Here is a 23,830-nt window from a genome sequence, read left to right on the forward strand (position 1 = left end):
TTAATTGATCTAGCTTTATCTAGGAAGTTAGGCAAAAATGATGATGAAGCCTATGGTCATATCAATTTTTATTGAAAAGGAGGTAGTTCTTGTATGTGATTCCTTTTTCATATGTCTTGTGTTATTCTCTTCTTTATTTTCCACTTTAAGGACCAACATATATAGCATCTTCCACTAATAATTTCACAAAAAGTTGAAAAGTGGGAAATGTTGCCTAACAATTGAAATGATTTTGATAATGTTTAACATGCCACAATTAGTTATTCAAGTTACTATGTCAAAACTTGGATATCTTGAAATTTATTTTTTTTACATACTTTATAAATCATTTTCTATCCCTTTTTTAAAGATAATTTTTAACTGTAGTTACGTTACGGGTTTTATTTAATTGAAAAGATTCATATCATTGTGAAGATCAAATAAAAATTGTTTTGGGATAATTATATTTTCAGTCGTTGACCTATGGTTTATTTATATAAATTATTCTTACATTATAAACTTTTGGAGTTTATGTAATAATATTGATGTTTTTAAGGATGTATGTATAATTTTTTTAAATAAAAAATAATTTATATAAATAGACTATAAATAAGGGGTGAAAATATAATTATTCTTGTTATTTTTGCTTGTATTTCAATCAATTTATTTTTCTTCTACCAACTATACATATATAATTATATAATATTACCAACTGCCAAAAGGTCGGCTAATAGTAGAGCGAATCTGGAAACGGGTCCCTCCAAACTCAAACCGGTCAAGTTCTACATCGGGTCGGGTTATTTTTTATTTTATTTTCTTTGTTATTATTATTATTATTATATTTATAAAAAGAGCGTCATCGCCTGTTTATCAGAATCGAAAATCGAAACCCTCGTCCCCCTCACACTCCACACCCACAGAAAAATTAATAGTTTTAAGGAAGAAGAAAAGGAAGAATTCTCCGGAGAAGATCCTCTTCTGGTGATTTTAGGTTTCTTTACCTGTCTATTTATGCATATATTTGTGTCTATTGACAGACATACTGTTCAGTTCTGGGTGCAGAAATGGATCCGCATTACATGTTTAATCAACGTACCATTGATAAAATATAACTTTTTTCTTTGAGAATGCTTGTATTGGAATAGTGGGTTTTGGTTCTTGGGCTTTGTGGGGTCTTTTCTCTTTTGTTGTTTGTGTCCATTGAATTGATACTGCTGTTCGTATTTCTTGATTTTTTTTTCCTTTTTCTGCCATTCTCTGATTGAATTGTATGTGAATTGTTTGAATTTTTCAATGACTTCAACTTTTTCTTATTTGATTCTATTTACTGTTAATGGCAGGAATATATTTATTGTGGTCGCATGATTTATTAGTTACATGCAAGAGATGACAGTTATTGGGAGATTTTCCGGGATGGCAGTTGATGCTCATATATTGCTTTCAAGAGTTTGGGCAGCATTAAACTGAGTGGAATTTTTTAAGGTTTAGAGCATGGCTCAACAGTCCTCGCGGCTCCATCGGTTGCTCACGTTGTTGGACAGTATCCTCTATATAACTCTTTTATGCCAGTATTTCGGAAATTAGTAACTTAGTAATTCATGTATACATTACCTTTCCTGTGTTTATGCCCCTGATATGCTTGTGATGGTATGCAACATAAAACTTGGATAAGTTGTATATTCTTAAATCAAATTTGTTGCGAGAACAATTTGCTATGTCCATATCTGGCGCTAGACATGGTTCATGGTTTCAATTTATGCAATATGAAGATCTATTCTCAGTTCTCTTGTTGCAGGTTGATTTCGGCATATAGATTGCTGCTCCTGTATATGGTTATAAGAAACCTGTTTCCTTTTTTCCCCCCTTTCCATATTATCCTGTTTTTCTGGTCATTAGTTTCAATTGTTGCTAGCGCTCAATGAATATTTTTTCTCCTTCACAAATGCTAAGCGGGTTCGACCCAAGCCACAAGGTTTTCTGCAGCAAGGCAGATAGGGGAAATTGCGAAATCACATCCTCAGGACCTGAATGCTCTTTTAAGTAAGGTATGGTTTTTCTATTGCATTTCCGATTCTTTTGTTTTTTTAATGTTTTCAACCCTGATGCATTTTCTAATGGTTGGATTGGTCACTACTAGTATCATGGTTTGGTCCTTTTGGACATCATCCAAAGAAGGAGCTAGGACCCAGTCCAGTCATTTTTGCCTATCCACATGGTTTTTAGCAAGTCTTTTGCTTTACAATTTACTTGGACCTTAAACAAGTACTGACATGCTTATTGCTGAGGCTTGTCGATAAAGTAATATTGATTGTTAAGATTTGAGCAACAAGATACTTCAATATTCTCAGTTTTGGTAATCTGATTTACATAGTGTCACCTCAGATGATTTATAGTTATGTTATTTATTTGTCTGTTGTTTGTTTGATTATTTATGTGTTCTGGTCTATAAATCCTTTAGCAAATACCATTCAGATTTCTTATGGCTTCCACTTTCAAATATGAGCTTGACCCTTATCATATGAAAGTGTAGGTGTCACAGTATCTACGTAGTAAAAAGTGGGACACAAGAGTAGCAGCTGCACATGCTATTGGGGCTATTGCAGATAATATCAAACATACAACTTTGACTGAACTTTCCAGCTCTGTTGAGGCGAAGATGTTAGAAGCTGGTATATGTGCCACCTTTGATGATGTAGTGCCTTGGCCCAACCACCATTCGAAATTTGGAACAGGGACTTCTTTCAGAAGGTTTTCTTTATTTTAGCTACTTTTATTGATTTCAGTCCTTCATATTTATGTATACTGCTTCATGACAACTTTTACACTAGAAAGAATGTCATCTTGATCACATAGTTCAGACTTTTGTTGCTACTATTGCCTCTTTTGTGATGAAAATTTTGCATTCTGCAGTTTTGACCTAAACAAGGTGTTGGAGTTTGGGGCTCTGGTGGCGTCTGGCGGTCAGGTACTTTCCTTTCATTTCTGCTTGGGAGGTGGAAATATTGGGTGTGATTTCTCTACAACCAATTTACACCATGCGTGTTTGTTTTATGTCTCTGGGATGATACTACTTATGTATGTCTTATGGATCTGTTTGTTCACTTCCTAAAACTTGTGGGAAAGTTGTGGTTAGAGCTTCAAATAATTATGCTTTTCATCTTGTGTTCGTCATTATATTGTCTTCTGGTATGGATTTTGGGAAGCCTGATTTTATAGCTTATTAGGTTAAAACTAAATTGAAATAATATTTGCTGGTGCTCCATAAGTTTATAATCATACTCTGATAATTTGTGTGTCATTGAGTGATCCCACTCATGTTGACTAATAATATCCAATTTGTTGGAGGTGGCTTTACTTTATGCATTGAAGTGTTGGTATATAACTCTGCTAGCAGTTGATTTTTCATCGCCAAAATTACAGGAATTTGATATTGCAAGTGACAACTGTAAGAATCCCAAGGAACGATTGGCTCGGCAGAAACAAAATCTTAAGCGTCGATTGGGTCAGTGTTACTTTGTTTTCAATATCAACTTAACTAATAAATGAGCTCCCCTGTTTTCATCCGAATTAGGTGTGTCCCTATCAAGCAACAATATCTAAATTTTATGGTCCGGCACAAATATATCTAAAGCTCAGTTGTTTTCTCTATCCCTGATAGTTGGTTCTTTGTCTTTGACTAGGTCGTTTAGAATTGAATGTTATGGTTCACTGTCTCCTCTGATTCAGTATGTTTAGATGTCAGGTTTTTGGCATTTTGACTTAAATGAAAAATAATATCTGATGTTTTTTTGGAACTTGTTGACTCCATGGAATATTAACTTGCCAACTCTCATTGGTTTGTATCATCCTTTTTTTTTTGAAAAATATAAAATTAACAGTTTGTTAATGTTCAATTAACGAAACTGATGCTTTATGGAATATACCAAATTGGAGCACATATGTTAGTTCTTTTGGGTTAATATTGAAAACCATAACCATCGAAGTCCAACGTGAAGTACATTGCAGCTACTACTATGAGAATAACTGGGAACTTAAGGACTTAGTATTGCTGCAAAAAACATATGGACAAATGTAGAACACTGTTTTCAAAAAGAAAACACCGAGCACAATTTTGCAAAAACATATGGACAAACACTCGGACACTTTTTTATGTTGTATCAGTATAGTTTTTTCATCTTTATGGTTTTCATATTGAAGCTTATTAAATAATAGCATGTGCTTTTCATCTCTTTTTCTACATTATTTGTTCTCTCTTTTATTTTTCTTCATACTTCCAATGTTTTCTCTGAAGAGTGGAAATTGCCTTCTTTTCTGACAAAAGAGGGAAACATATGGTGGAATGGATGCCATCAGCCATCCCATGCTGTTTGCATATTGAAAGTCTACTTAATTGAGTTTCCATATGCATCGTGTTAATATAAAAGCCATTTGCTAAAATAGTAGTACTTACTCTCATTTGCAGGTTTAGACATGTGTGAGCAATTCATGGATGTCAGTGATGTGATAAGAGATGAAGACCTTATTATGCACAAGATTAATTACCCCGGGAATGGAATTGTGACTCAGTATTTCTCCACACATCCTTTACGCAATATCCAACAACTTGTGACAAGCATGGTACCCACGTCTAGATCTAGGAGGCCCAGTGCCAGGGAGCTGAATCTCTTAAAACGAAAGGCAAAAAATAATTCAAAAGACCAACCTAAAGGGTGGCCGAAAGATGGGGATACAGAAGGAATGCAATCACATGATATGGTGTCACCAAAGAGCATTTCTATGGACTCTTCAACCTCACATAAGGTGGATATGGCCCTATTTTTGATTGATTTTCTTTTCTGATATTGATTGTTGCAGTCTACCTCCAATTTCTTTTATTCTCGGCATCAAGGACATTGTCATTTCCCAAGAGTAGCGCTGCTTGTTTTATGGATGTGTGCTTCTAGCTTCTTTCTTTCATAAAACAAACACACACACATTTACACTTATATATTGTCAATGCCAAGGTTTATCTTGCCAATGCGGCTTCACTCTCTGTGAATAGCTTTTTGGTGGTGAGATCTCCTTGTGGGAAATTCCCTCCTGAGGATGTCTTGTTGTGTGTATAAGACTGCACCCTGTAATAATACAATCTGCCTGTGATCATATCCATTTCGAACGCATTAATTTGAACTATTTAGTCAATTAGTCCCCTTTGAGCTGCATTTAAACTACTAGAATAAAGTTCTGAATGAGGCTCACAAGTCTGTATACTCGGCTAGAGTTTTTATTGTGAACCAAAGCTACCATGAAGCCCCATCCAGAAGAGACATGTCATTAGCAAGAGCATGCATGATTTTAGTTCTTGAGTTTGGAGGTGACATGAGTGTGCTGTTTGCTAATGACAGCATTATGCTGAAAAGAAATCTGACCATGTCTTATCAAACAAACAAAAAAAGAAACTGAAGGGGATCGACCTCCCAGTGATTGATTCATTAACAGAAAGTAAGCACATACTATTTAATGCAACAAGTGTGGAGATGAGTGAGAATTTCGCATTCTGTGATTCATAAATCTTCACAAGACTACTTCATGGTATATCCATCTAGTCCAGTATGTTATATCCATATAGTCTTCATAGAGACTCATTTAACAGTATGCACTTGCTATTTAATACAGATCTTGTGTGCCTAATATTTTTTGAGTAGAGGAAAAAAGCAGATTTGAGCACTACAGTCAAAATGAAGTATTGTTTTTATATGATGACCGAACTTATGGACTGATTTTGTATAATAAGTTATGATTTACTGATAAAAGTAATTTACATTTTCTTAAATGGCTGCCAGAATTCTGAGCTGATGATCGTCTAGTTCTCCTATGAGATTCCGCTGATTATCATCTGGACCTGGAGTCATTGTTTTTATCTTTTCATGTTTATGTTTTTAGCTAATTGATTTTTTTTTTCTTGTCGATATAAAATACCGTTCTGTCCTTTGTAAGATCCTGTAGCTCTACATGTTCTTTTCTTCCATAAGTTTTCTGGCATGTTTTTTCCCTGTATTGACTTGCTTATGAGAATCTTGAAATGCAAACCTCTGAAGTAGTTTTGAATGCAGCAAGTTACAGATTCCATTTCTGATGATGAGAGTTTTGAGAATGATGGAGATGGGGGTTGGCCTTTCCAAAGTTTTGTTGATCAACTGCTCATTGATATGTTTGACCCTGGTAACTGAATTTTATTTTAACTTTTACCACATTGATTTTGTAATATATGTGATAGCATGTTCTTTGGTTATGTGTTCTCAGTTTGGGAAGTTCGCCATGGCAGTATCATGGCTCTTAGGGAGATATTAACCTATCAAGGAGCTAATGCGGGAATCCTTATGCCTGAAGTCAGCTGCCCTGTTGCATTGATTTCTAACTTGAAAGATAAAGATAATGAATCTGCAGTGAAAAGAGAGAGGGAAATCGATTTGAATATACAAGTTTCACTGGATGAGGCAGAGCCAGTTCCAAAGAGGCCAAAATTTGAAGATGCATCATTTCCAGTGAGTGACTCCAGAGACGGAGATCTGGAAATTAGTGCAAAAGCTGATGGAGATGGAGCACAAATCCCTCCTATGCATGCAAATGGAGGAATCGATGTTAGTTTGGTGAAGCTGGAATCTGAATCCATTATTGACAGTGGTTATCATTCTACTAATGATGCTACATTTGCTAAGGATTACTCTGAAGGCAATGTATCTTTGGAGAAGATGAATATATTGAAAACTCTTCCTGAAAACTCTGAACTCATGAACTTCGTCAAAGATGCGAGGAGTTCTTGGCTTCGAAATTGTGAATTTCTACAAGATTGTGCAATTCGCTTCTTGTGTGTCTTGACTCTGGACAGGTATGTTTTATTTTATAAATTGCTGAGCAGCCACAGTTCTATTCTAGAGATATATAATCAATCCATGAATAGGAAAATTGAAACTAGAAGGAAAAAGAGGGGCCTTTGTAGCTCCTAGGATGATGACAGTGTCTTGCTCTGTACTGTTTTTCATTAATTTTGATTTTGTTATTGGTTTGCGTTTATTACAGATCAGTGTTTTTCAGTTGACTCCCAGCATAGACTTTATGGTGTCACTCTTAAGATATGTGCAATACCTCAGATGAAAATTGAATCGCTCTGGAGGTTGGAAGATCTAAGTCATGAATTTCTCTCTTTGCAGGTTTGGAGACTATGTCTCTGATCAGGTCGTTGCTCCAGTAAGGGAAACCTGTGCTCAAGCTTTGGGTGCTGTTCTCAAGTACATGCATCCGGCATTAGTTCAAGAGACTTTGAACATTTTGTTGCAAATGCAGGTAAATATTTAAGTAAAGAATCATTTCTTCAACCCATGTCTATTAATTGTTTGTTCTCTCCCTTCATCTTTTTTTTTTTTTTTAATTATCCCTTTGCTTCGTTCAGCGTAGACCAGAATGGGAGATTCGTCATGGCAGTCTTTTGGGCATCAAATATTTGGTTGCCGTCCGACAGGTAAAGTTCTGTGCTTGTGGATGTGTTTTCCCTACTGATTTGGACTCTGGCAATTTTCTGGGCTTGATTAATTTTCACCAACTGTTGGTAACAAAATGCAATATGAAATTGTTTTGTTCATTCTCTCAACATGGTGTGAGACAGTTTGATGTGGAGCTAATTTAATAAACTTGTATGTAATAAGCAAGAGTATATTAAGTAAAATTTAGCACTGTTTAGTCTGGCATAAATAATGATTTTAATATATAATCTATTCTTTAACCATTTGGAACAACTAAACTATTTCCTAAAATAACACAACTAAGAGGAGTTGGTGATGTTCACGGGTGATAAAAGTGTTCCAGAGAGCATTGTTCTGGGGAACAACAAAAATCTTGCAAAGGAACAGGAAAGAGCAGCTAATAGGCCACTGCTTCTATTGAACCTGAACCATGTGAGTGCTATTTTTTGAATATGAACTACATATAGAGAGAACCATCATGCCATATTTGTTGCATTTTTACGTTTGAGGTATGTTCCCAGAAGAACTAAAGTTTCATCATCTATAGCCATAATTGAGAAGAAATCATAACTTATCTAGAACCAGGCTAATGCAGTGACGCATGTTCATGTTGTATTTTTGTTGTAGGCAGTCAAGCACGTACTTGAGTTGATCTTCTCTTGTATATTTTGTGCATTTTATTGTTTAGCAGTTGCTTTGTATTGGTCTTGCTACTAAAACCTAAAATTGATAACAGGAGATGCTCCATGATTTACTTGGTCCTGTTCTTCCTGCTTGTAAAACTGGGCTTGAAGATCCCGATGATGATGTGAGAGCAGTTGCGGCAGAGGCCCTGATACCAACTTCAGCTGCTATTGTTTCTCTCAAGGGTTCAATCTTGCATTCTATTATTATGTTGCTTTGGGACATTTTGCTTGACCTGGATGATTTGAGTCCCTCAACGAGCAGGTATTTTTTATTCACTAATCATGCTTGAGATTCTTCTTTTCGCTGGCAATGTATTTCTGTGCTTTCTGTATCATGTTGCAGATGACTTGCCTTCTCTCTTTTGTTGATTCAGGACAATAAATGTTTATACTATTTTAACCTCTCTCCTGTATTAGGGTGCTTCTGTATGTTTATCAAGGCTTCTTTGGACACTCTTTACATGAATAAATTGCTTGACCGAAACACCTCAACTTAGAACTCGATCCCTAATAGGATTACCATTTGGTCCTGAAGTTGTTCCACTTCTTCTTTATTAGGGCTTCTTCACCATACTACCCTAATTTTGTGAGAATGGTGTGATATACTCTGCTGTTACCAAGGTTTATAGCGTGTGCAATATAACTTTTTATTTGACCGCATCTGAATGTGGTCCCTAGAACCCTATTTGGCTTATTCATCTCTCAACAAAAGTTGGTAGTCACCTCATTTCCCCAGATGCGTATCAGTGTGTTTGCTGCAACTCGAATTTTGCTAATCGAAAAGTGTTACTTATGTTTTTCGTTTGTCTTATCTTCTTTATACAGACAGCAACTTATTCCATATTGTGTTTGCTGTACTACTTGTATTCATGGGGAATTTTTTTGGCCTTGAGGTCCTAGCATTTTTTCCTGTGACCACTCATTTTCTACTTCCATTATTTCTCAATAAAGCCCCAGTCCAAGCATGTGATGAAAGAAAAAATAGTTTTACTTGAAGTATTTATCTTCGTTCTCGGTATGGAGATTTCTCAAACTTTGTTTTTGTTTAATGGTGTTGCAGTGTAATGAATCTGTTAGCAGAAATCTATTCCCAGGAGCAGATGATTCCAAAGACTTTTGGTACCTTTGGCTCCACAGAGAAACCGGAGCTTGACCTTAATGAAATTGGTCAGTCGGATGATCTTGAAGAAGGAATGAGTTCTCTGGAAAACCCCTATATGCTATCAACACTGGCACCAAGATTATGGCCCTTTATGAGACATAGTATCACATCAGTCCGTTTATCAGCAATTCGCACCTTGGTAGTATATTTACCTATCTTCGGCTTTCCATCTTGTGCTTAACATGACTGTATCTACTCCTTTTTCAATTTGTTAATCCATCTTTTAGATTATTTCTAATTGTGTGCTACTTTTTGTAGGATGATATAGTTCATTTACTTTTTTTATTTGATAAAATGTTTGGCTAAAATAAAATTGAATGTGGATATGGACAGGAACGTTTGCTTGAAGCTGGTTATAGAAGGAGCAACACTGATGAGTGCAGCTCATTTTGGCCTTCTTTTATAGTTGGTGACACCCTGAGGATTGTTTTCCAGAACTTGTTGCTTGAATCGAATGAGGAGATTCTGCAGTGCTCAGAGAGGGTTTGGAATCTGTTACTCAAAGTAAGCATCCTGCAGTTAAAATGTGGGTTTCACTGCAATTATGATAATTTCATTACTTCTCTTTCAACTTATTTTTAATGATGGGGACTATTATGGAATTTTGAAGTTTTCATCAACTGAGTTTTTTATATTAGTAGCTGAAATCATGGCGCTTTGTGGATTAGGATCAAGTAGGTTTAGTAAATTTATAGAAATGCAAAGGACTCTGCAAGGTTTTATATATGGGGAAAGCGTCCGCCTGTCTGGCTTGGCATTATGTCTCCATGATCTAAGCTTGTCTTGAGCACCTCAAAAAGGAGAGAGATGTCCTGTCCCTTATTCATGCACATCTACATAGCGAGACAGCCTAATCGTTAGTTAAATTAATCAAATCAGTTTGCAGCACAATGAATCATGAATCCCGATTTTCTATTCTTCTGTTATGCATTTAAAAATGTTCGTACTTTTCTTTCTTCTGCCCTAGTTGTGCCTTTAATTGTCTTAATATGTTGTTTTCATTTTTCTAATAGTGTCACCCTGGTTCCCCGTCATTAGATGCCAGGTGCCCAATTTGATTTTTTTTGTCATTGCTGTTAATTCCACCAAGGGGTGTCCTGTTCCCCCATCATAGAAAGAAGGAAAAGGATTGACCTCTGAGGCAGTGTTTCGAATAAATATAAATTTTGTTCAAAATTGTTGGAAGTAACAACATAATATCATAATGTAACGAAGGATTATTGTGATAATTTAATACATAGAATCAACAAATATTGCAATGACAAATTTCAACAATGTAGGATTCTTGGTCTAAAGTGGCTTTTGTTTTTTCCTTGCTTATATCCTTGAAACGTTTTGGTCTATCAACTCTAAATAAATTCTGAATATTCTCCAAAATAGTGATTTCTCTTGCGTCTCAATCTAATATAGGGTAAAACCTTCCTGAGGTTTGGCATAATTACGAGTACCCTCTCATTGTTTGAAAAATTACAAATACCCCCCTCAAATAGAAAATAATTATGTAGCCCCTAGAGGTGAAGTGGATATTACTATTTTACCCTTGCTGAAATTTTTAAAAAATAAGAAAAATATTTGAAAAAATATGAAAAAATTAGGGTGGGTAAATAAATATTCCATAGGGAATATTAGTTCATAAAAGTATGTTAAAAAATTCTAAAAAATATATAAAAATTTAATTTATAATGCAAAATGGCATTTTGTCAGTTCAACACAAATTGGATGGAAACCTAAAGGAAGCTGATTGAATGAGCTTATTATTAGACGACGTTAATATCAGGGGGTATAACGAGGAGTTATTTGTAATTATGCCAAAACCTTAGGGGAGGTGGTTGTTATTTACCCTTTAATATATTTTGACTTGTGTTTTTCTCCATCTTGACCTTTTTAACTCTTAAGATGCTGGATTTCCAGGCTAAAATTGCCTGAAACAAAATCTTCCAATAGTATATTGGTTCAAACCGTTAAAGCTGATGCTGCAAACTGAATTTATTAGTCACTTGCTATTATACTTGATGTGGGCTTGGTGAAGTTACAGATTGAGCATCAACTAGCTCATCCTTTCTGATGGTCAATTAACCACACAGTCTATTGCCTTGACGACAATCTCTTCCTTACTCATAATAAAAGAATATTTTACTTCTAACTGCTATCTGCCAGATTTTATTGTTGTCAACTCTGCCCATTTCACCTAATGGGGGTGTTTGCTTTTCAGAAGTGCGTAGTTTAAAAAAAGGGGGGATAAGTGATTAAGATGTAAAAGTTGAGAATGGAAGTAATAGTTATAAGTAGGAAAAAGGTTGTGTAGTTAGCACAACATAAAAGAAGTTCGACTTATTTACAAAAGTGTCTTAAGCTGCGTAAATAACTCATACCAGCTTAATTGAAGAACTAATCTGAAAAGCACTTGAGCTTTTGCAAACACCCCGAATATCTTATTGTTACGCTGCTGGTATTTCGCCCTTTTCTTCTACCTATATCACTTTCTCTTTGTGTTAGAATTTGTGACATGTGCATCTGTACTATCTTTGCACATCCTCCATCCTTTAGGATTCTTGGTTTCAGAAACACATACATAATGTTTGGATTTATTTTTTGAGTGTTTTGTTGTGTTTTATGGAGATAGAGAAAGAAAAGCAAAGATAAATAAGTGTGTATTGGAGATAGTATGTATGTTTGGATTTGTTTTTGGAGATAATTTAAAATAAGTATCATATGTTTAATGTTGTGTTTGGGGAAATAAAAATTACTATTCATTGTCAAATCATGTCTTTTTTATATATATTTATGTATATGTGTGTGTATATATGTATGTATTTATGCTAAAACAGTAAATTTAGGTGTTTTTAAATAGTGACAAACATTGAATATGTTTTAACTTATCTTAAAAATAATTTGAAAATGAAAACAAACATAGTGATAATATCTTCTGTATTGCTCTCTATCATACGCAGTACATATATTGCTAGATGGTAGAGGTGGTCCTGTTGCTTTCTATTGGGTAGAGTATCATTTTTCTGATCAATGTTCTTGGCAATTAATTTGCCCAGTTGAAAGTCTTCAATTCCATATTTACTCTTGCGGATCTCAAAACAGTATTGAATCTATCTTTTGGCCCTTGCATACTTCAGAGCTTTATTTTATTCTCATTTAAACTTGAAAGTTTACTTGCATGATCTTTTTGGTCTTTTATCAGCCTTGACTTAGCTTACCTCAAGATGTTGCATACCTGTGTATGCAAGTTGATATGCTGATTGCTAGGCAATGGTGTTAGGTGCTAGATGAGGGACTAGCTTTTCTATTTTGTTTCTCATATTAATGTGCATAGTGGTTAATCATGTCGATCGTCACTTATGCCTCTGTAAGACCTGCCGTTCTGCGTATGCTGCTGTTCTTCTATACTTTAGCTCTAGCAACATGAATATCTCTCCAGCATCATATCTTGTTCTGCTCATCTAGTGTAAATAACTAGTTTTATAGATCATCTGTATTGAGTTTTTCTATAGCATGTTAAAATACTCATTTGATGGTGTGATATGGTTGTCATTTTGTTAGATATTGATAAAGTTAATGAGGCTTTGCAGAGCTTTCTTATAAGTTTCCTGTTTCTGTACTCCCATTGAGCAGTGCCAGGTGCAGGACTTAGAAAATGCTGCAAAGTTATATTTCTCTTCGTGGATTGAGCTTGCTACTACTCCATATGGCTCTCCATTGGATGCTACAAAAATGTTTTGGCCTGTAGCTCTGCCTCGTAAAAGTCATTTCAAAGCTGCAGCTAAAATGAAAGCAGTTAAGCTGGAAAATGAAAACTACAAGAATAAGGCCTTAGAATCTGTGGAAAGCATGTTAGCTGAGCAAAATGGAGATGCTTCTGCAAATTCCATGAAGATTGTTGTTGGTGCTGATTTGGATATATCAGTAACTTATACAAGAGTAGTTACAGCAACAGCTCTTGGTGTGCTGGCCTCTAAGTTAAATGGATCACCGTTGCAGTATGTTGTTGAGCCGTTGTGGAAGGGATTGACTTCTTTGTCCGGAGTTCAGCGGCAGGTAAATTTGGACGAGAGAGAATGAATGAAGTGCTTCCATATGTTCCTATTATTAATTACTTTTAATATCTGGGGATATTCTTGTGTGAAGTATGGTGGAATGATATGTGGCTGACTTGTTTTGCTTGTTGATTATATCAGGTGGTTTCGATGGTTCTTATATCTTGGTTTAAAGAATTGAGGCAGTTTCCAAAGTCTGATGAAGCTGTTGCTGGCATTTCAAGTAAATTTAGGCTGTGTTTGTTAGATCTGTTAGCTTGCAGCAACCCTGCGGTTCCTACCAAAGATTCACATCTACCTTATGCTGAACTCTCAAGAACATATAGTAAGATGCGAAATGAGGCCAACCAGTTGTATAATGCTACAGAGGCATCTGGCATGTACAATGATCTCTTGTCATCTGTCAAAGTGGATATAGAAAATTTGACAGTGGATGAAGCTGTGAATTTTGCATCACACCTCGCATTTATGGGTAATGGTAACTCTGGGCCAGAATCTGATGGAAGGAACTTATTTGAGGAATTAGAGTCTTTAAAACAAAAGCTTTTGACGACTGCTGGGTATCTGAAATGTGTTCAGGTACTTAAACTGCAACATAGAACTATATTAACTAGGCAAGACTCAGAATCTGTCTTGTCATATAGAGCTTCTTATTTCTCTGAATGCGCAGGAGTTTTTATCCATTATGTCAATTTTTCTGTCTATTGAATGCTTCCAGAGATTTTCTAACATTTCATTCATTTTCCCTTTTTGGTTTCAGAATAATCTGCATCTTACTGTGTCAGCTTTATTAGCAGCTGCAGTTGTTTGGATGTCAGAGCTTCCAGCAAAACTCAACCCAATTATTTTGCCTCTAATGTCCTCCATTAAAAGAGAACAGGTACTATGTATGTTTTTTTCTTAAACACCTGAATTCACTCTAAAATTGTGGTTCATCTTGCCTGTAGGAGGAAATACTACAAAATAAGGCTGCTGAAGCTCTGGCAGAGCTCATCCATCACTGCATTGAACGCAAACCAGGTCCCAATGACAAGCTTATCAAGAACCTTTGCAGTCTTGTATGCATGGATCCTCGTGAAACACCCCAGGCTGGAGCCCTAAGTTCTGTTGAGATAATTGAGGATCAAGATCTTCTATCCTTTGGAAGTAGCAGCAGTCGACAAAAATCAAAAGTTAATATGTTCTCTGCTGGTGAAGACCGATCAAAGGTTGAAGGTTTCATTAGCAGACGTGGGTCTGAACTTGCACTGAAATACTTATGCATGAAGTTTGGTGGTTCTTTGTTTGACAGACTTCCTAAGATCTGGCATTGCCTTGTTGAGGTTCTTAAGCCTTGTAATCTTGAAGGTCTAACCCCAGAAGATGAGAAGCTGATTGATCAATCTATTGATTCGATTACCGATCCTCAAATTTTGATAAACAATATTCAAGTAAGGATGATAGACTTCTCCACCATTAATTTTACTCCTCATAGAATATCATGTATAGAATAAAATTATATTTCTCATTTAAATATTGTTAATATGGAAACTTTTTTCCCCTTGTTGCTGTTGGCAAAGGATTTAGATTTAAAAGCCAAAAAAAGAAATAAAAAAAATCAACATGAGCACAAGGTTTTGATGTGCTTCCAGACTCAATCCATAGAGATCCACTGAGGATCTCGTGTTGGTGAATCCTCATGTATCTGGACTAACATGAAGATCTTGTTGAAATGAAGATTCACTTAGTCATGTTTGTTTTGATTTTATTTTAAGAATTAACAAGCATTGTTTCCAATTTTGCCAGAAAAAAGATGAATCGATCCTCAATTGGAGACCTTTCAATGCTTTTTACTTCGGTCTTTTGATTTTCTTCTCTTCGTTGTTCCTTTCTTTGTTATCGTAGGTGGTACGTTCAATTGCTCCTTTTCTGGAGGCTACACTGAGGCCGAAACTGCTCACTCTTCTGCCATGTATTTTCGGATGTGTTAGACATTCTCATATTGCTGTAAGATTATCGGCATCAAGATGTATCACGGCAATGGCCAAGTCAATGACTTTGGATGTTATGGGAGCTCTTATTGAGAATGTTGTACCTATGTTAGGTGATATGACATCTGTACATGCCAGACAAGGAGCAGGCATGCTTGTTAGCCTGCTTGTACAGGGATTGGGTTTGGAACTTGTCCCATATGCTCCTTTGTTGGTAGTTCCTCTTTTGAGGTGCATGAGTGACTGTGATCATTCTGTCAGACAGAGTGTCACACATAGTTTTGCTGCTCTGGTGCCTCTTCTTCCACTAGCACGAGGTATCCCTCCACCTGTTGGCCTGACTGACCGTTTGTCTAGAAATAAAGAAGATGCACAATTTTTGGAGCAACTAGTTGACAATTCTCACATTGATGATTACAAACTCGCCTTTGAACTCAAGGTGACTCTGAGGAGGTAACTCCATCTTTCATTATCTACTTGGTTGGTTTTAAAGTAATAGTCTGAGGAATCAAGTAAATTGCTCTATTTATGCATAGCGACTGGTTCCATTTCTTCATTTTCCCTGAGTGTGGCGTGCACCACTAGAATTGGACAAAGGACAAAGCTTTATCCCTATTCATCAAGTGCCAGCTGTTTTTTTCCACTTATTCATCAAGTGGGTGTTATCTGAGCTTGCACCATGTCTTCAGATGATCTTCTGATTTCTTTTTTACTTTCAGGTATCAACAGGAAGGTATAAACTGGCTAGCATTTTTAAAGCGGTTTAACCTTCATGGCATCTTATGTGATGATATGGGCCTTGGTAAGACCCTTCAAGCGTCATCAATTGTGGCATCTGATATAGCAGAGCACATTGCTGCAAATAAAGGCGAAGACTTGCCACCTTCCTTAATTATATGTCCGTCAACCCTTGTTGGACACTGGGTCTACGAGATAGAGAAGTTCATCGATCCTTCTCTTTTAACAACGGTTCAATACATTGGTTCTGCTCAAGAGCGCTCTTCTTTGAGATCACAGTTTAACAAGCACAATGCAATCGTTACATCGTACGATGTTGTCCGTAAAGATATTGATTATCTCAAACAGCTTTTTTGGAATTACTGTATCCTAGATGAAGGACATATCATAAAAAACTCAAAGTCCAAAGTCACGAGTGCTGTGAAGCAACTTAAAGCCAAGCACCGCCTCATATTGAGTGGAACACCAATCCAGGTTTGTCATCAAATTGAGCTTCTAGTTGCAAATATAAATTTATGCTTGTTTGCTGACAAAACCTTGCTTCTAATTGCAGAACAATGTGTTGGATCTGTGGTCTCTTTTTGACTTCCTTATGCCAGGCTTTCTTGGAACAGAAAGACAGGTATGTCATCTAGACGTTGTTTCTTGTTTGTGCTTATCCATTATAAACATTTATTCACTGACACTGCTTTATTATATCAAATCTTTCTTGGCTAACACTATTTCGTTACAGCTCTAAAAATTTTGAAATTAATTTATAATACACTATGTAATCATCTATGGTCATTAAATTCAAGGAAGGGTATACTGGAATGGTCTCTATGTTTGCATGGCATCAGGAATATAACTGAGTTTTGCATGGAAAATAATGTGTGATGTTTTCGTACTCTCTTAGTGATGTAAATGAATTCATCATCAATTTTGGATTTTTGAATCCAATCACAGCGAATTATATGTGGAAGCATGACATCCAGTATGCTTATCCTTGCAAATCATACTATTCCTCTTAGACAATACATCTACTATTTAAGTGGCGGATGAATTAGCAATCCACTGAAAGATGAAAAGTAAGTATATGTGATAAATGAGGTATGCCAGGCATGCATCTTAATCAGATACTGGCAGCAGAGCTAAAAGATTCTATAAACTCTCACTGATTTTAAGGTGATACATGCATATAGAATATTGGAATGGTGCTTTAATTCTATGATTCTGACTCATTTCACCGAGATAAAAAGTGGCGCAGTGTAAGATTCTGCTCCAGATCCATGGTTATTGAAATGAGCCTCGCCCTTGTATTGAAAGTGTAATTCCAGAGTTATATTTTATCAGATGATAGAAACAGAATCTTTTTAAAAAAGGTACAGATCTATGATTAGGCCTCCTGGGCTGAGCTAAATCTTGTGATCTTTATCTCATAAATTGTGGAGACTCAGTTAGCTATACACTAACAGTATTAACTACAATACACTGTAGTAAATGGAATTGCCACTTCATATCTATTGTGAGTTTTTACACTACTCTTGCATGATTTCCTCCTTTTTTTTTTTTTTTCCTTCTTAATCTAATTTCAGAAGACTGATTGGTTAGATTTCCTTTTCTATGATGATGATATGCGAAGGTCACCACAGTTTTGTCAGTCTTTGGTTGGATCTCCCTATGAGCCACATTTTACGTGTCTGTTAGTCATGAATCTAATAACTGTCATTTGATGCTTCAACAGTTTCAAGCCACTTACGGCAAACCTTTGTTAGCAGCTAGGGATCCTAAATGTTCAGCAAAAGATGCTGAAGCAGGGGTACTAGCCATGGAAGCATTGCACAAGCAGGTGCTCATTTTTGTCTTAAATCCGTTTCATAATTGCAACTATCTCATAAGTTTTGTAGTTTTTCTTTATGCATTTTTGATCCATTCGGGCTGATAAGATTATCCTCGGATAGGTCATGCCTTTCCTTCTACGACGTACAAAAGATGAAGTTTTGTCTGATCTACCTGAGAAGATTATTCAGGATAGATATTGTGACTTGAGTCCTGTACAGCTGAAATTGTATGAACAGTTTTCGGGTTCACACGTAAAGCAAGAGATCTCAACTATGGTCAAGTTAAATGACGATGCAGGAGGGCCTCCCAAAGCATCTTCGCATGTTTTCCAGGTGTGTGAGAACATTATATAATCAATCTAATTGTCATTTTTGCTGATTTTCTTCTCTACCTGGTTGCAGGCACTTCAATACTTGTTGAAACTTTGTAGTCATCCATTACTTGTTGTTGGTGAAAAAATTCCGGACTCACTCTTACCTATGCTGTCAGAAGTTGTTCCTGCAAATTCCGATATCGCTTCAGAGCTTCATAAAATACATCATTCGCCTAAACTTGTTGCTCTTCAGGAGATAATGGAAGAGTGTGGAATAGGTGTGGATGCATCTAGTTCTGAAGGCACTATTACTGTCGGACAGCACAGAGTTCTGATATTTGCACAACATAAAGTAAGGGCTGCTGTTTTTTTTGTAAATATCTTCTTCTCCTGTCTATCGTCCTGTCGTTTATAATTATAATTTCTTATGCAGGCCCTCCTGGACATTATTGAAAAAGACTTGTTTCAAGCTCATATGAAAAAGTGAGTAGCCTCTTCGCTATATATATATATATATATTTTATTTCTCAAAATTTTGAATGGAAAGTGACTTGGTGTTTGTGTTAAGTCCTCTGCTTTCTGGTGTTCGTGTGTTTGTGTGTGTTTTAATAATGTACATATCCTTCCGTTTGTTTCTTATAATTGTATTTTTGCGTGGAATTTCTCGTAAAATTCCGTGTGTATTTGCATGAAATGATTTAATTGTTTCATGATTCTTCTGAAGCAGTGTTACATATTTGCGGTTGGATGGCTCAGTTGAACCTGAAAAGCGCTTTGAAATTGTTAAAGCTTTCAACTCAGACCCTACAATTGATGCTCTGCTGCTCACAACACATGGTACTATTTTTTATTAACACTTGTCAAACTAACAGGATAGAGGAACTTTCTGTGACCTGAACCTCATAATTGCTTGCGCAGTTGGTGGGCTTGGTTTAAACTTGACATCCGCTGATACCCTTGTTTTTATGGAGCATGACTGGAATCCCATGAGAGATCATCAGGTGCGGATGCAATCTTTCTTTTTTCATGGCTTCTCCTGACTCATTTAAAATTTTGGATTCCAAAGAGAAGATTTCTTCTCATGCAAAGTAATACTTAATTTCTTATCCTTTAACTACCTATCCAACAATCAAATGCTAGGTGTTTCTGGATGGATTGCAGTATTTAGAAAATATTAAACATCAATGACCAAATATACTCTTTTAACACTCGGACTGTTTTTTTTTTTCTTTGTTCTGCACCCCTAACTTCACCTTGTTTCTCATCACGCTGCTTACTGCTGCTGTCTGAGCTTCCTCCACCACCCTCCTCTGTGGTACCATTAATATCCCCATTCTTGCACCCACTGATCCAAGTTCCTACTCCCCGTGCGCAGAAACTAGTGTTACTTACCACATCAACCCCGAATCTCTTTTCTATACACACTTAAATATATGTTACGGAGATGCCGGAGGAAAAGGAAGAGACAAGCACTCCCAGTGACCTAAATTGAAGTTTTATTATCATCATTGCTTGAAGTGTACATATTATAGATTTTGTTGCAGACGACAAATTCTGCATGTTCCATTGTTGAAACAGATTTCACATTTCAAAAAACATCATCTTTTGCCACATTTGCAGGCCATGGACAGAGCGCACAGGTTAGGTCAGCGCAAAGTTGTTAATGTACATCGTCTTATCATGCGAGGCACCTTGGAGGAGAAAGTTATGAGTCTCCAGAAGTTCAAAGTTTCAATAGCTAATGCCATCATAAACGCAGACAATGCAAGCATGAATACAATGAACACAGATCAGTTACTGGATCTGTTTACTTCCGCAGACGGCAAAAAGGTATTTGCGTGGCATTCCATAAATCCTTGCTTTCGGTGGAAGTATATTGAGCTTTGGCTTCTAGCAAACTTCCATGACATCTAGACCATTTTATGTTTGACATTGTGTGTCTGTTTGTTATTCAGGGTGGAAGAATGTCAAAATCTTCGACGCAATCAGACATGGATACAAAATTACCGGTCAAGGGAAAGGGACTAAAGGCCATTCTTGGTGGACTGGAAGAGCTCTGGGACCATTCACAGTATACCGAAGAGTACGATCTAAACCAATTTTTGGCGAAGCTAAACGGCTGAATCAATCACAAGATTACATGATCTCTCGAGATTTTGGGAGTAGAGGATGCGTCGAGCATGCAGGCACAGTGTATATTCTTCAAGTCGCAGCTCATTGAATTATCAAAAAAGAAAGGGGGAAAAAAAAAAAAAAAGCTCATTGACAATTTTGACAGTTAGCTCTAGTTATCTTTTCCCTTCATTTTCCTTCTCAATTTCCTAATTTTAGCAGTTCCATTGGCGCATTTTAGTGCTTGCGGGAAGCCATGTGGTAGTTTAGTTCTTGGCAATGCAAGCCAATGCAAATATAGCTGAGGGAGGTTACAATCAACAATCTGTAAATTTTGGATACTGTATATACATTCAGATATTCTTGATTTACAGTCAATATTCCCAATATTTCCCCTTCTCCAACCGCCCAAAATGATTAATAGGGTGCATACACAGCTCCTATCAGCATTCGTATCTGTTAGAATGTATTTTGTGCTGTACTTCCAATTCGACAATTTTAAACCTTTATACTAAAAATCATATTAATAGTTATGAAACAGTTGTTGGGCATTGTAGTTATCACAATTTTATCTCCTAATTGTGAGTTGAAATCGTAACTTCGAAAATATCTCTCACCAAACCACACAACATAAACTTTGTATGAGCTTTTTTATTTCGATAAGAATTGTAGTAAAAATGAATTTAGTAAAAGAGTGAGGACGATGTTCTGTGTGTTTACCGAATTGAAGGTGGAACAAGTGTTATATGTGAGATCAGGAATCAACAAACGGACAGCTATTCCGCCGGATGTCTTCCATGCATACTGATTGCTTGTAGTTCGATGTTGCTCTTCCTTTTTCATCAGTAGACGGAACTGTTCGACGAATTGTCTGAAAGAAATAATGTTACAGCGAAGGTGGTGTTTGAACTCCGCTGTTTCCTTTCTGGGACACGCTCACCCACTCCTTCAAATTCAGAAGCGTAATCTTGTCAATGTAAAACTCAAGTGGGTAAAGGATACAGTTCTCGACTCCGTAGTTTCCTGCGGCGTACAGCTCAAAGCTACTTCTACCCTCGTTTCACTTATCGGATCCCATCCCGATTTTTCTCTTCCCGTTTATTGCCTCTCCAGATACCGTGGGCAGCTTGGCCTCCCTTCAGACCTCAAAGTCTCCACTTTTATTCGCCGGTACCCGAATATTTTCCAAGAATTTTATCGTCTTGATTCTGGAGGTACCCCTGTTCCGTGGTATAAATTAACCCCTGAGGCGTTGGATGTCTATAGTCAAGAAATGAGGTTTGTTTATGAGGATTATTATGTCGATATTTTGAATAGGCTGCAAAAGTTGCTCATGATTACGAAAGAGAGATTACTCCCTCTGCAAACTATTGATCAGTTGAGATGGGACTTGGGGTTACCATATGATTACGAGAATAAGTTGATCGCGAAGCATCCGGCGTTATTTTCTCTTGTGAAACTCCCTGATGGCCGTGTGGGAGTGAAACTACTAGTTTGGGATGATTGTTTGGCCTTGTCCCATTTGGAGTCTAGAAATTCAAATCTTGTGGAGAAGAAAGGGGCATTAGCATTTCCTATTAGGTTCACGAGGGGTTTTGGATTGAAAAAGAAGTGCATGGAGTGGTTGAACGAGTGGCAAAAGTTACCTTATACTAGTCCTTATGTTGATGCATCGCATTTGGATCCGAGGACGGATGTCTCTGAAAAGAGGATTGTTGGGGTGTTTCATGAGCTTCTGCACCTTACAATCCTCCGAAGGATGGAGAGGAAGAATGTGAGCAACCTGCGCGGACCACTGGCCATGCCTCAAAAGTTCACTAAGGCGTTTGAAAGGCATCCTGGGATTTTTTATATATCAAAGAAGGGGGACACACAGACTGTTGTTCTCCGAGAGGCTTATGATCGCGGAGAGCTAATTGAGAAGCACCCACTCGCTGATATTCGCAAAAAGTATGCAAGCATGATGAAGAAGGGATTTTTAGATCGAAGTAGGGGATTATATAAGGAAGAGAGGAGTGCTTCTGAGGATGACTTGGTGAATATTCATTTTGTTGGCAAAAGAAATGTGTATGAATTTGAGTCTGAAACAGAGACAGATTGTAATTTGCTTTCAGAATATGAATCGGATGAAACTAGCAAAGAGTAGTGGTACTCAGTAAATTACTCCACTAATTGCTGGCAGTCTCAGGTCCACACCTGGCTGAAGGAATGGCAGTGTGGACTGCTGGTCTGGGACCGGACAGCAACTGCTGCATAGTTGGAAACTATTAGCAAATTTGGAAAAACAAAGAGAAATGGATATGTGAGTATCATTACTAGCATTAATTCTATATTTCAGAATAGTTTCATGATATTTATTCCTCAAAGCAAGCTGATGCCATTGCTTGTCTCTTTGTATTTTGGCTTTTCTGGGGAAAATTTCGGCTTCATAATCCAATGCAACATGAGTAAGTCTTGAACACCATGATAAATACTGCTGTTATGAGATAAAGTTGCTTGAACAGAGCACTTTTGTTTAATCTGAACTTTTTATAACATGGTAAAATAGTTCTTTTTGTCTGTTTGCTGTGTTACGCTGTTTGTGATGCAGGACAAGGGTTCGATAACTTTCTATATCTTGTACGTTATGGACATGTATTTTGATTTCAAGAATGTAATCAAATTGATACATTTGCAGGCAATGGACAGAGCATGCAGATTCCATTGACAAAGTCGAGCATGTTTATTCACTATTAAGTCTTGCGAGACATCTTGGAATAGAGTTTTTTCGACCTCCGAACTTCAATAGGTAATGCTGTCAGTAATATGAAATATGCGATTACAAAATTTGTTGATCTATTTACAACCGCTCAAGTATGAAATGTACTTGCTCTGCGTGCTGAGTTCTTGTTTGGTTGAATATGAAACTTACTGATGTATGATTACTGAGATATCTCTTGATTAACATCTGAGGCTGGTTCTAGTAGCGACATGTTAAAATAGTAGTGTGACTTTGTTTATGTTTCATTTGTTACAGTAGATAATGACTGTTAAATTTAGTGGAATTAATATCATCATGGTTATCAGAAATAGAACACCTGCATTCAAGTTTCAGTGTCTACTGATTGGAGAATTTAGAAGAGCATATACATCTTGCAAAAGTACAAGCAAAAGAATTAGTGGCAAAAAGGGTTGGAGATAATGGTCCTGCAATGAGAATACATTTCTTTATGATGTTTGTGCCTCTAGGAATTTGGACCATATGGCATTGCCAGACAGAAATTGAAGCTGACATCAACTCACAGGAAATTGCACCTGCATCAAATTATCATAATTTTTTTAGTGAAGAAGGAGAATATTAGTTTCACTAGGGATATATTGCATGTATAAAATGAGTGCATGACGATGGATTAAACGATACGGAAAGGTGACTGCTAAAACATCTCATGATTGGTGATGATCATTAAAACCAACATGAATAGGAGCTAAAAATCTGTTTTTCTTTTTAAGAACAGGCATTAAATT

At 36.6% G+C, this 23,830-nt stretch overlaps 2 protein-coding genes across 4 annotated transcripts; both read left to right on the forward strand.

The window, feature by feature from the left end:
* The first annotated feature begins 835 nt into the window (after positions 1 to 835).
* RGD3 (ROOT GROWTH DEFECTIVE 3) lies at positions 836 to 20,715 on the forward strand. 2 transcript variants are annotated; one of them, XM_011083824.3, is made up of 29 exons: positions 836 to 970; positions 1,320 to 1,519; positions 1,930 to 2,024; positions 2,510 to 2,727; positions 2,890 to 2,944; positions 3,400 to 3,481; positions 4,442 to 4,779; positions 6,072 to 6,180; positions 6,262 to 6,847; positions 7,170 to 7,302; positions 7,409 to 7,477; positions 8,215 to 8,426; positions 9,225 to 9,465; positions 9,660 to 9,830; positions 12,951 to 13,373; positions 13,514 to 13,951; positions 14,133 to 14,252; positions 14,320 to 14,802; positions 15,257 to 15,795; positions 16,062 to 16,554; positions 16,634 to 16,702; positions 17,804 to 17,908; positions 18,021 to 18,233; positions 18,303 to 18,566; positions 18,648 to 18,697; positions 18,942 to 19,051; positions 19,133 to 19,215; positions 19,835 to 20,044; positions 20,170 to 20,715. In XM_011083824.3, the coding sequence occupies exons 2-29, from the start codon at positions 1,471 to 1,473 to the stop codon at positions 20,335 to 20,337; spliced, it is 6,126 nt and encodes a 2,041-aa protein (XP_011082126.1). In that variant the 5' UTR covers positions 836 to 970; positions 1,320 to 1,470; the 3' UTR covers positions 20,338 to 20,715. The 2 variants fall into 2 exon arrangements, with proteins under 2 accessions (XP_011082126.1, XP_011082125.1); XM_011083823.3 differs by having other exon boundaries at positions 836 to 960.
* Positions 20,716 to 20,847: 132 nt separating this feature from the next.
* Positions 20,848 to 23,114, forward strand: LOC105164970 (Ubiquitin carboxyl-terminal hydrolase family protein). Of its 2 annotated transcripts, none has more exons than XM_020694797.2 (2): positions 20,848 to 22,773; positions 23,004 to 23,114. In XM_020694797.2, exon 1 carries the CDS (start codon positions 21,210 to 21,212, stop codon positions 22,470 to 22,472), a length of 1,263 nt encoding a protein of 420 aa, XP_020550456.1. In that variant the 5' UTR covers positions 20,848 to 21,209; the 3' UTR covers positions 22,473 to 22,773; positions 23,004 to 23,114. The 2 variants fall into 2 exon arrangements, with proteins under 2 accessions (XP_020550456.1, XP_020550457.1); XM_020694798.2 differs by having other exon boundaries at positions 20,848 to 22,628.
* The last annotated feature ends 716 nt before the right edge of the window (positions 23,115 to 23,830 follow it).

This window comes from Sesamum indicum, linkage group LG6 (assembly GCF_026168435.1).
Source record: "Sesamum indicum cultivar Baizhima isolate 11 linkage group LG6, ASM2616843v1, whole genome shotgun sequence".
Lineage (NCBI taxonomy): Eukaryota > Viridiplantae > Streptophyta > Magnoliopsida > Lamiales > Pedaliaceae > Sesamum > Sesamum indicum.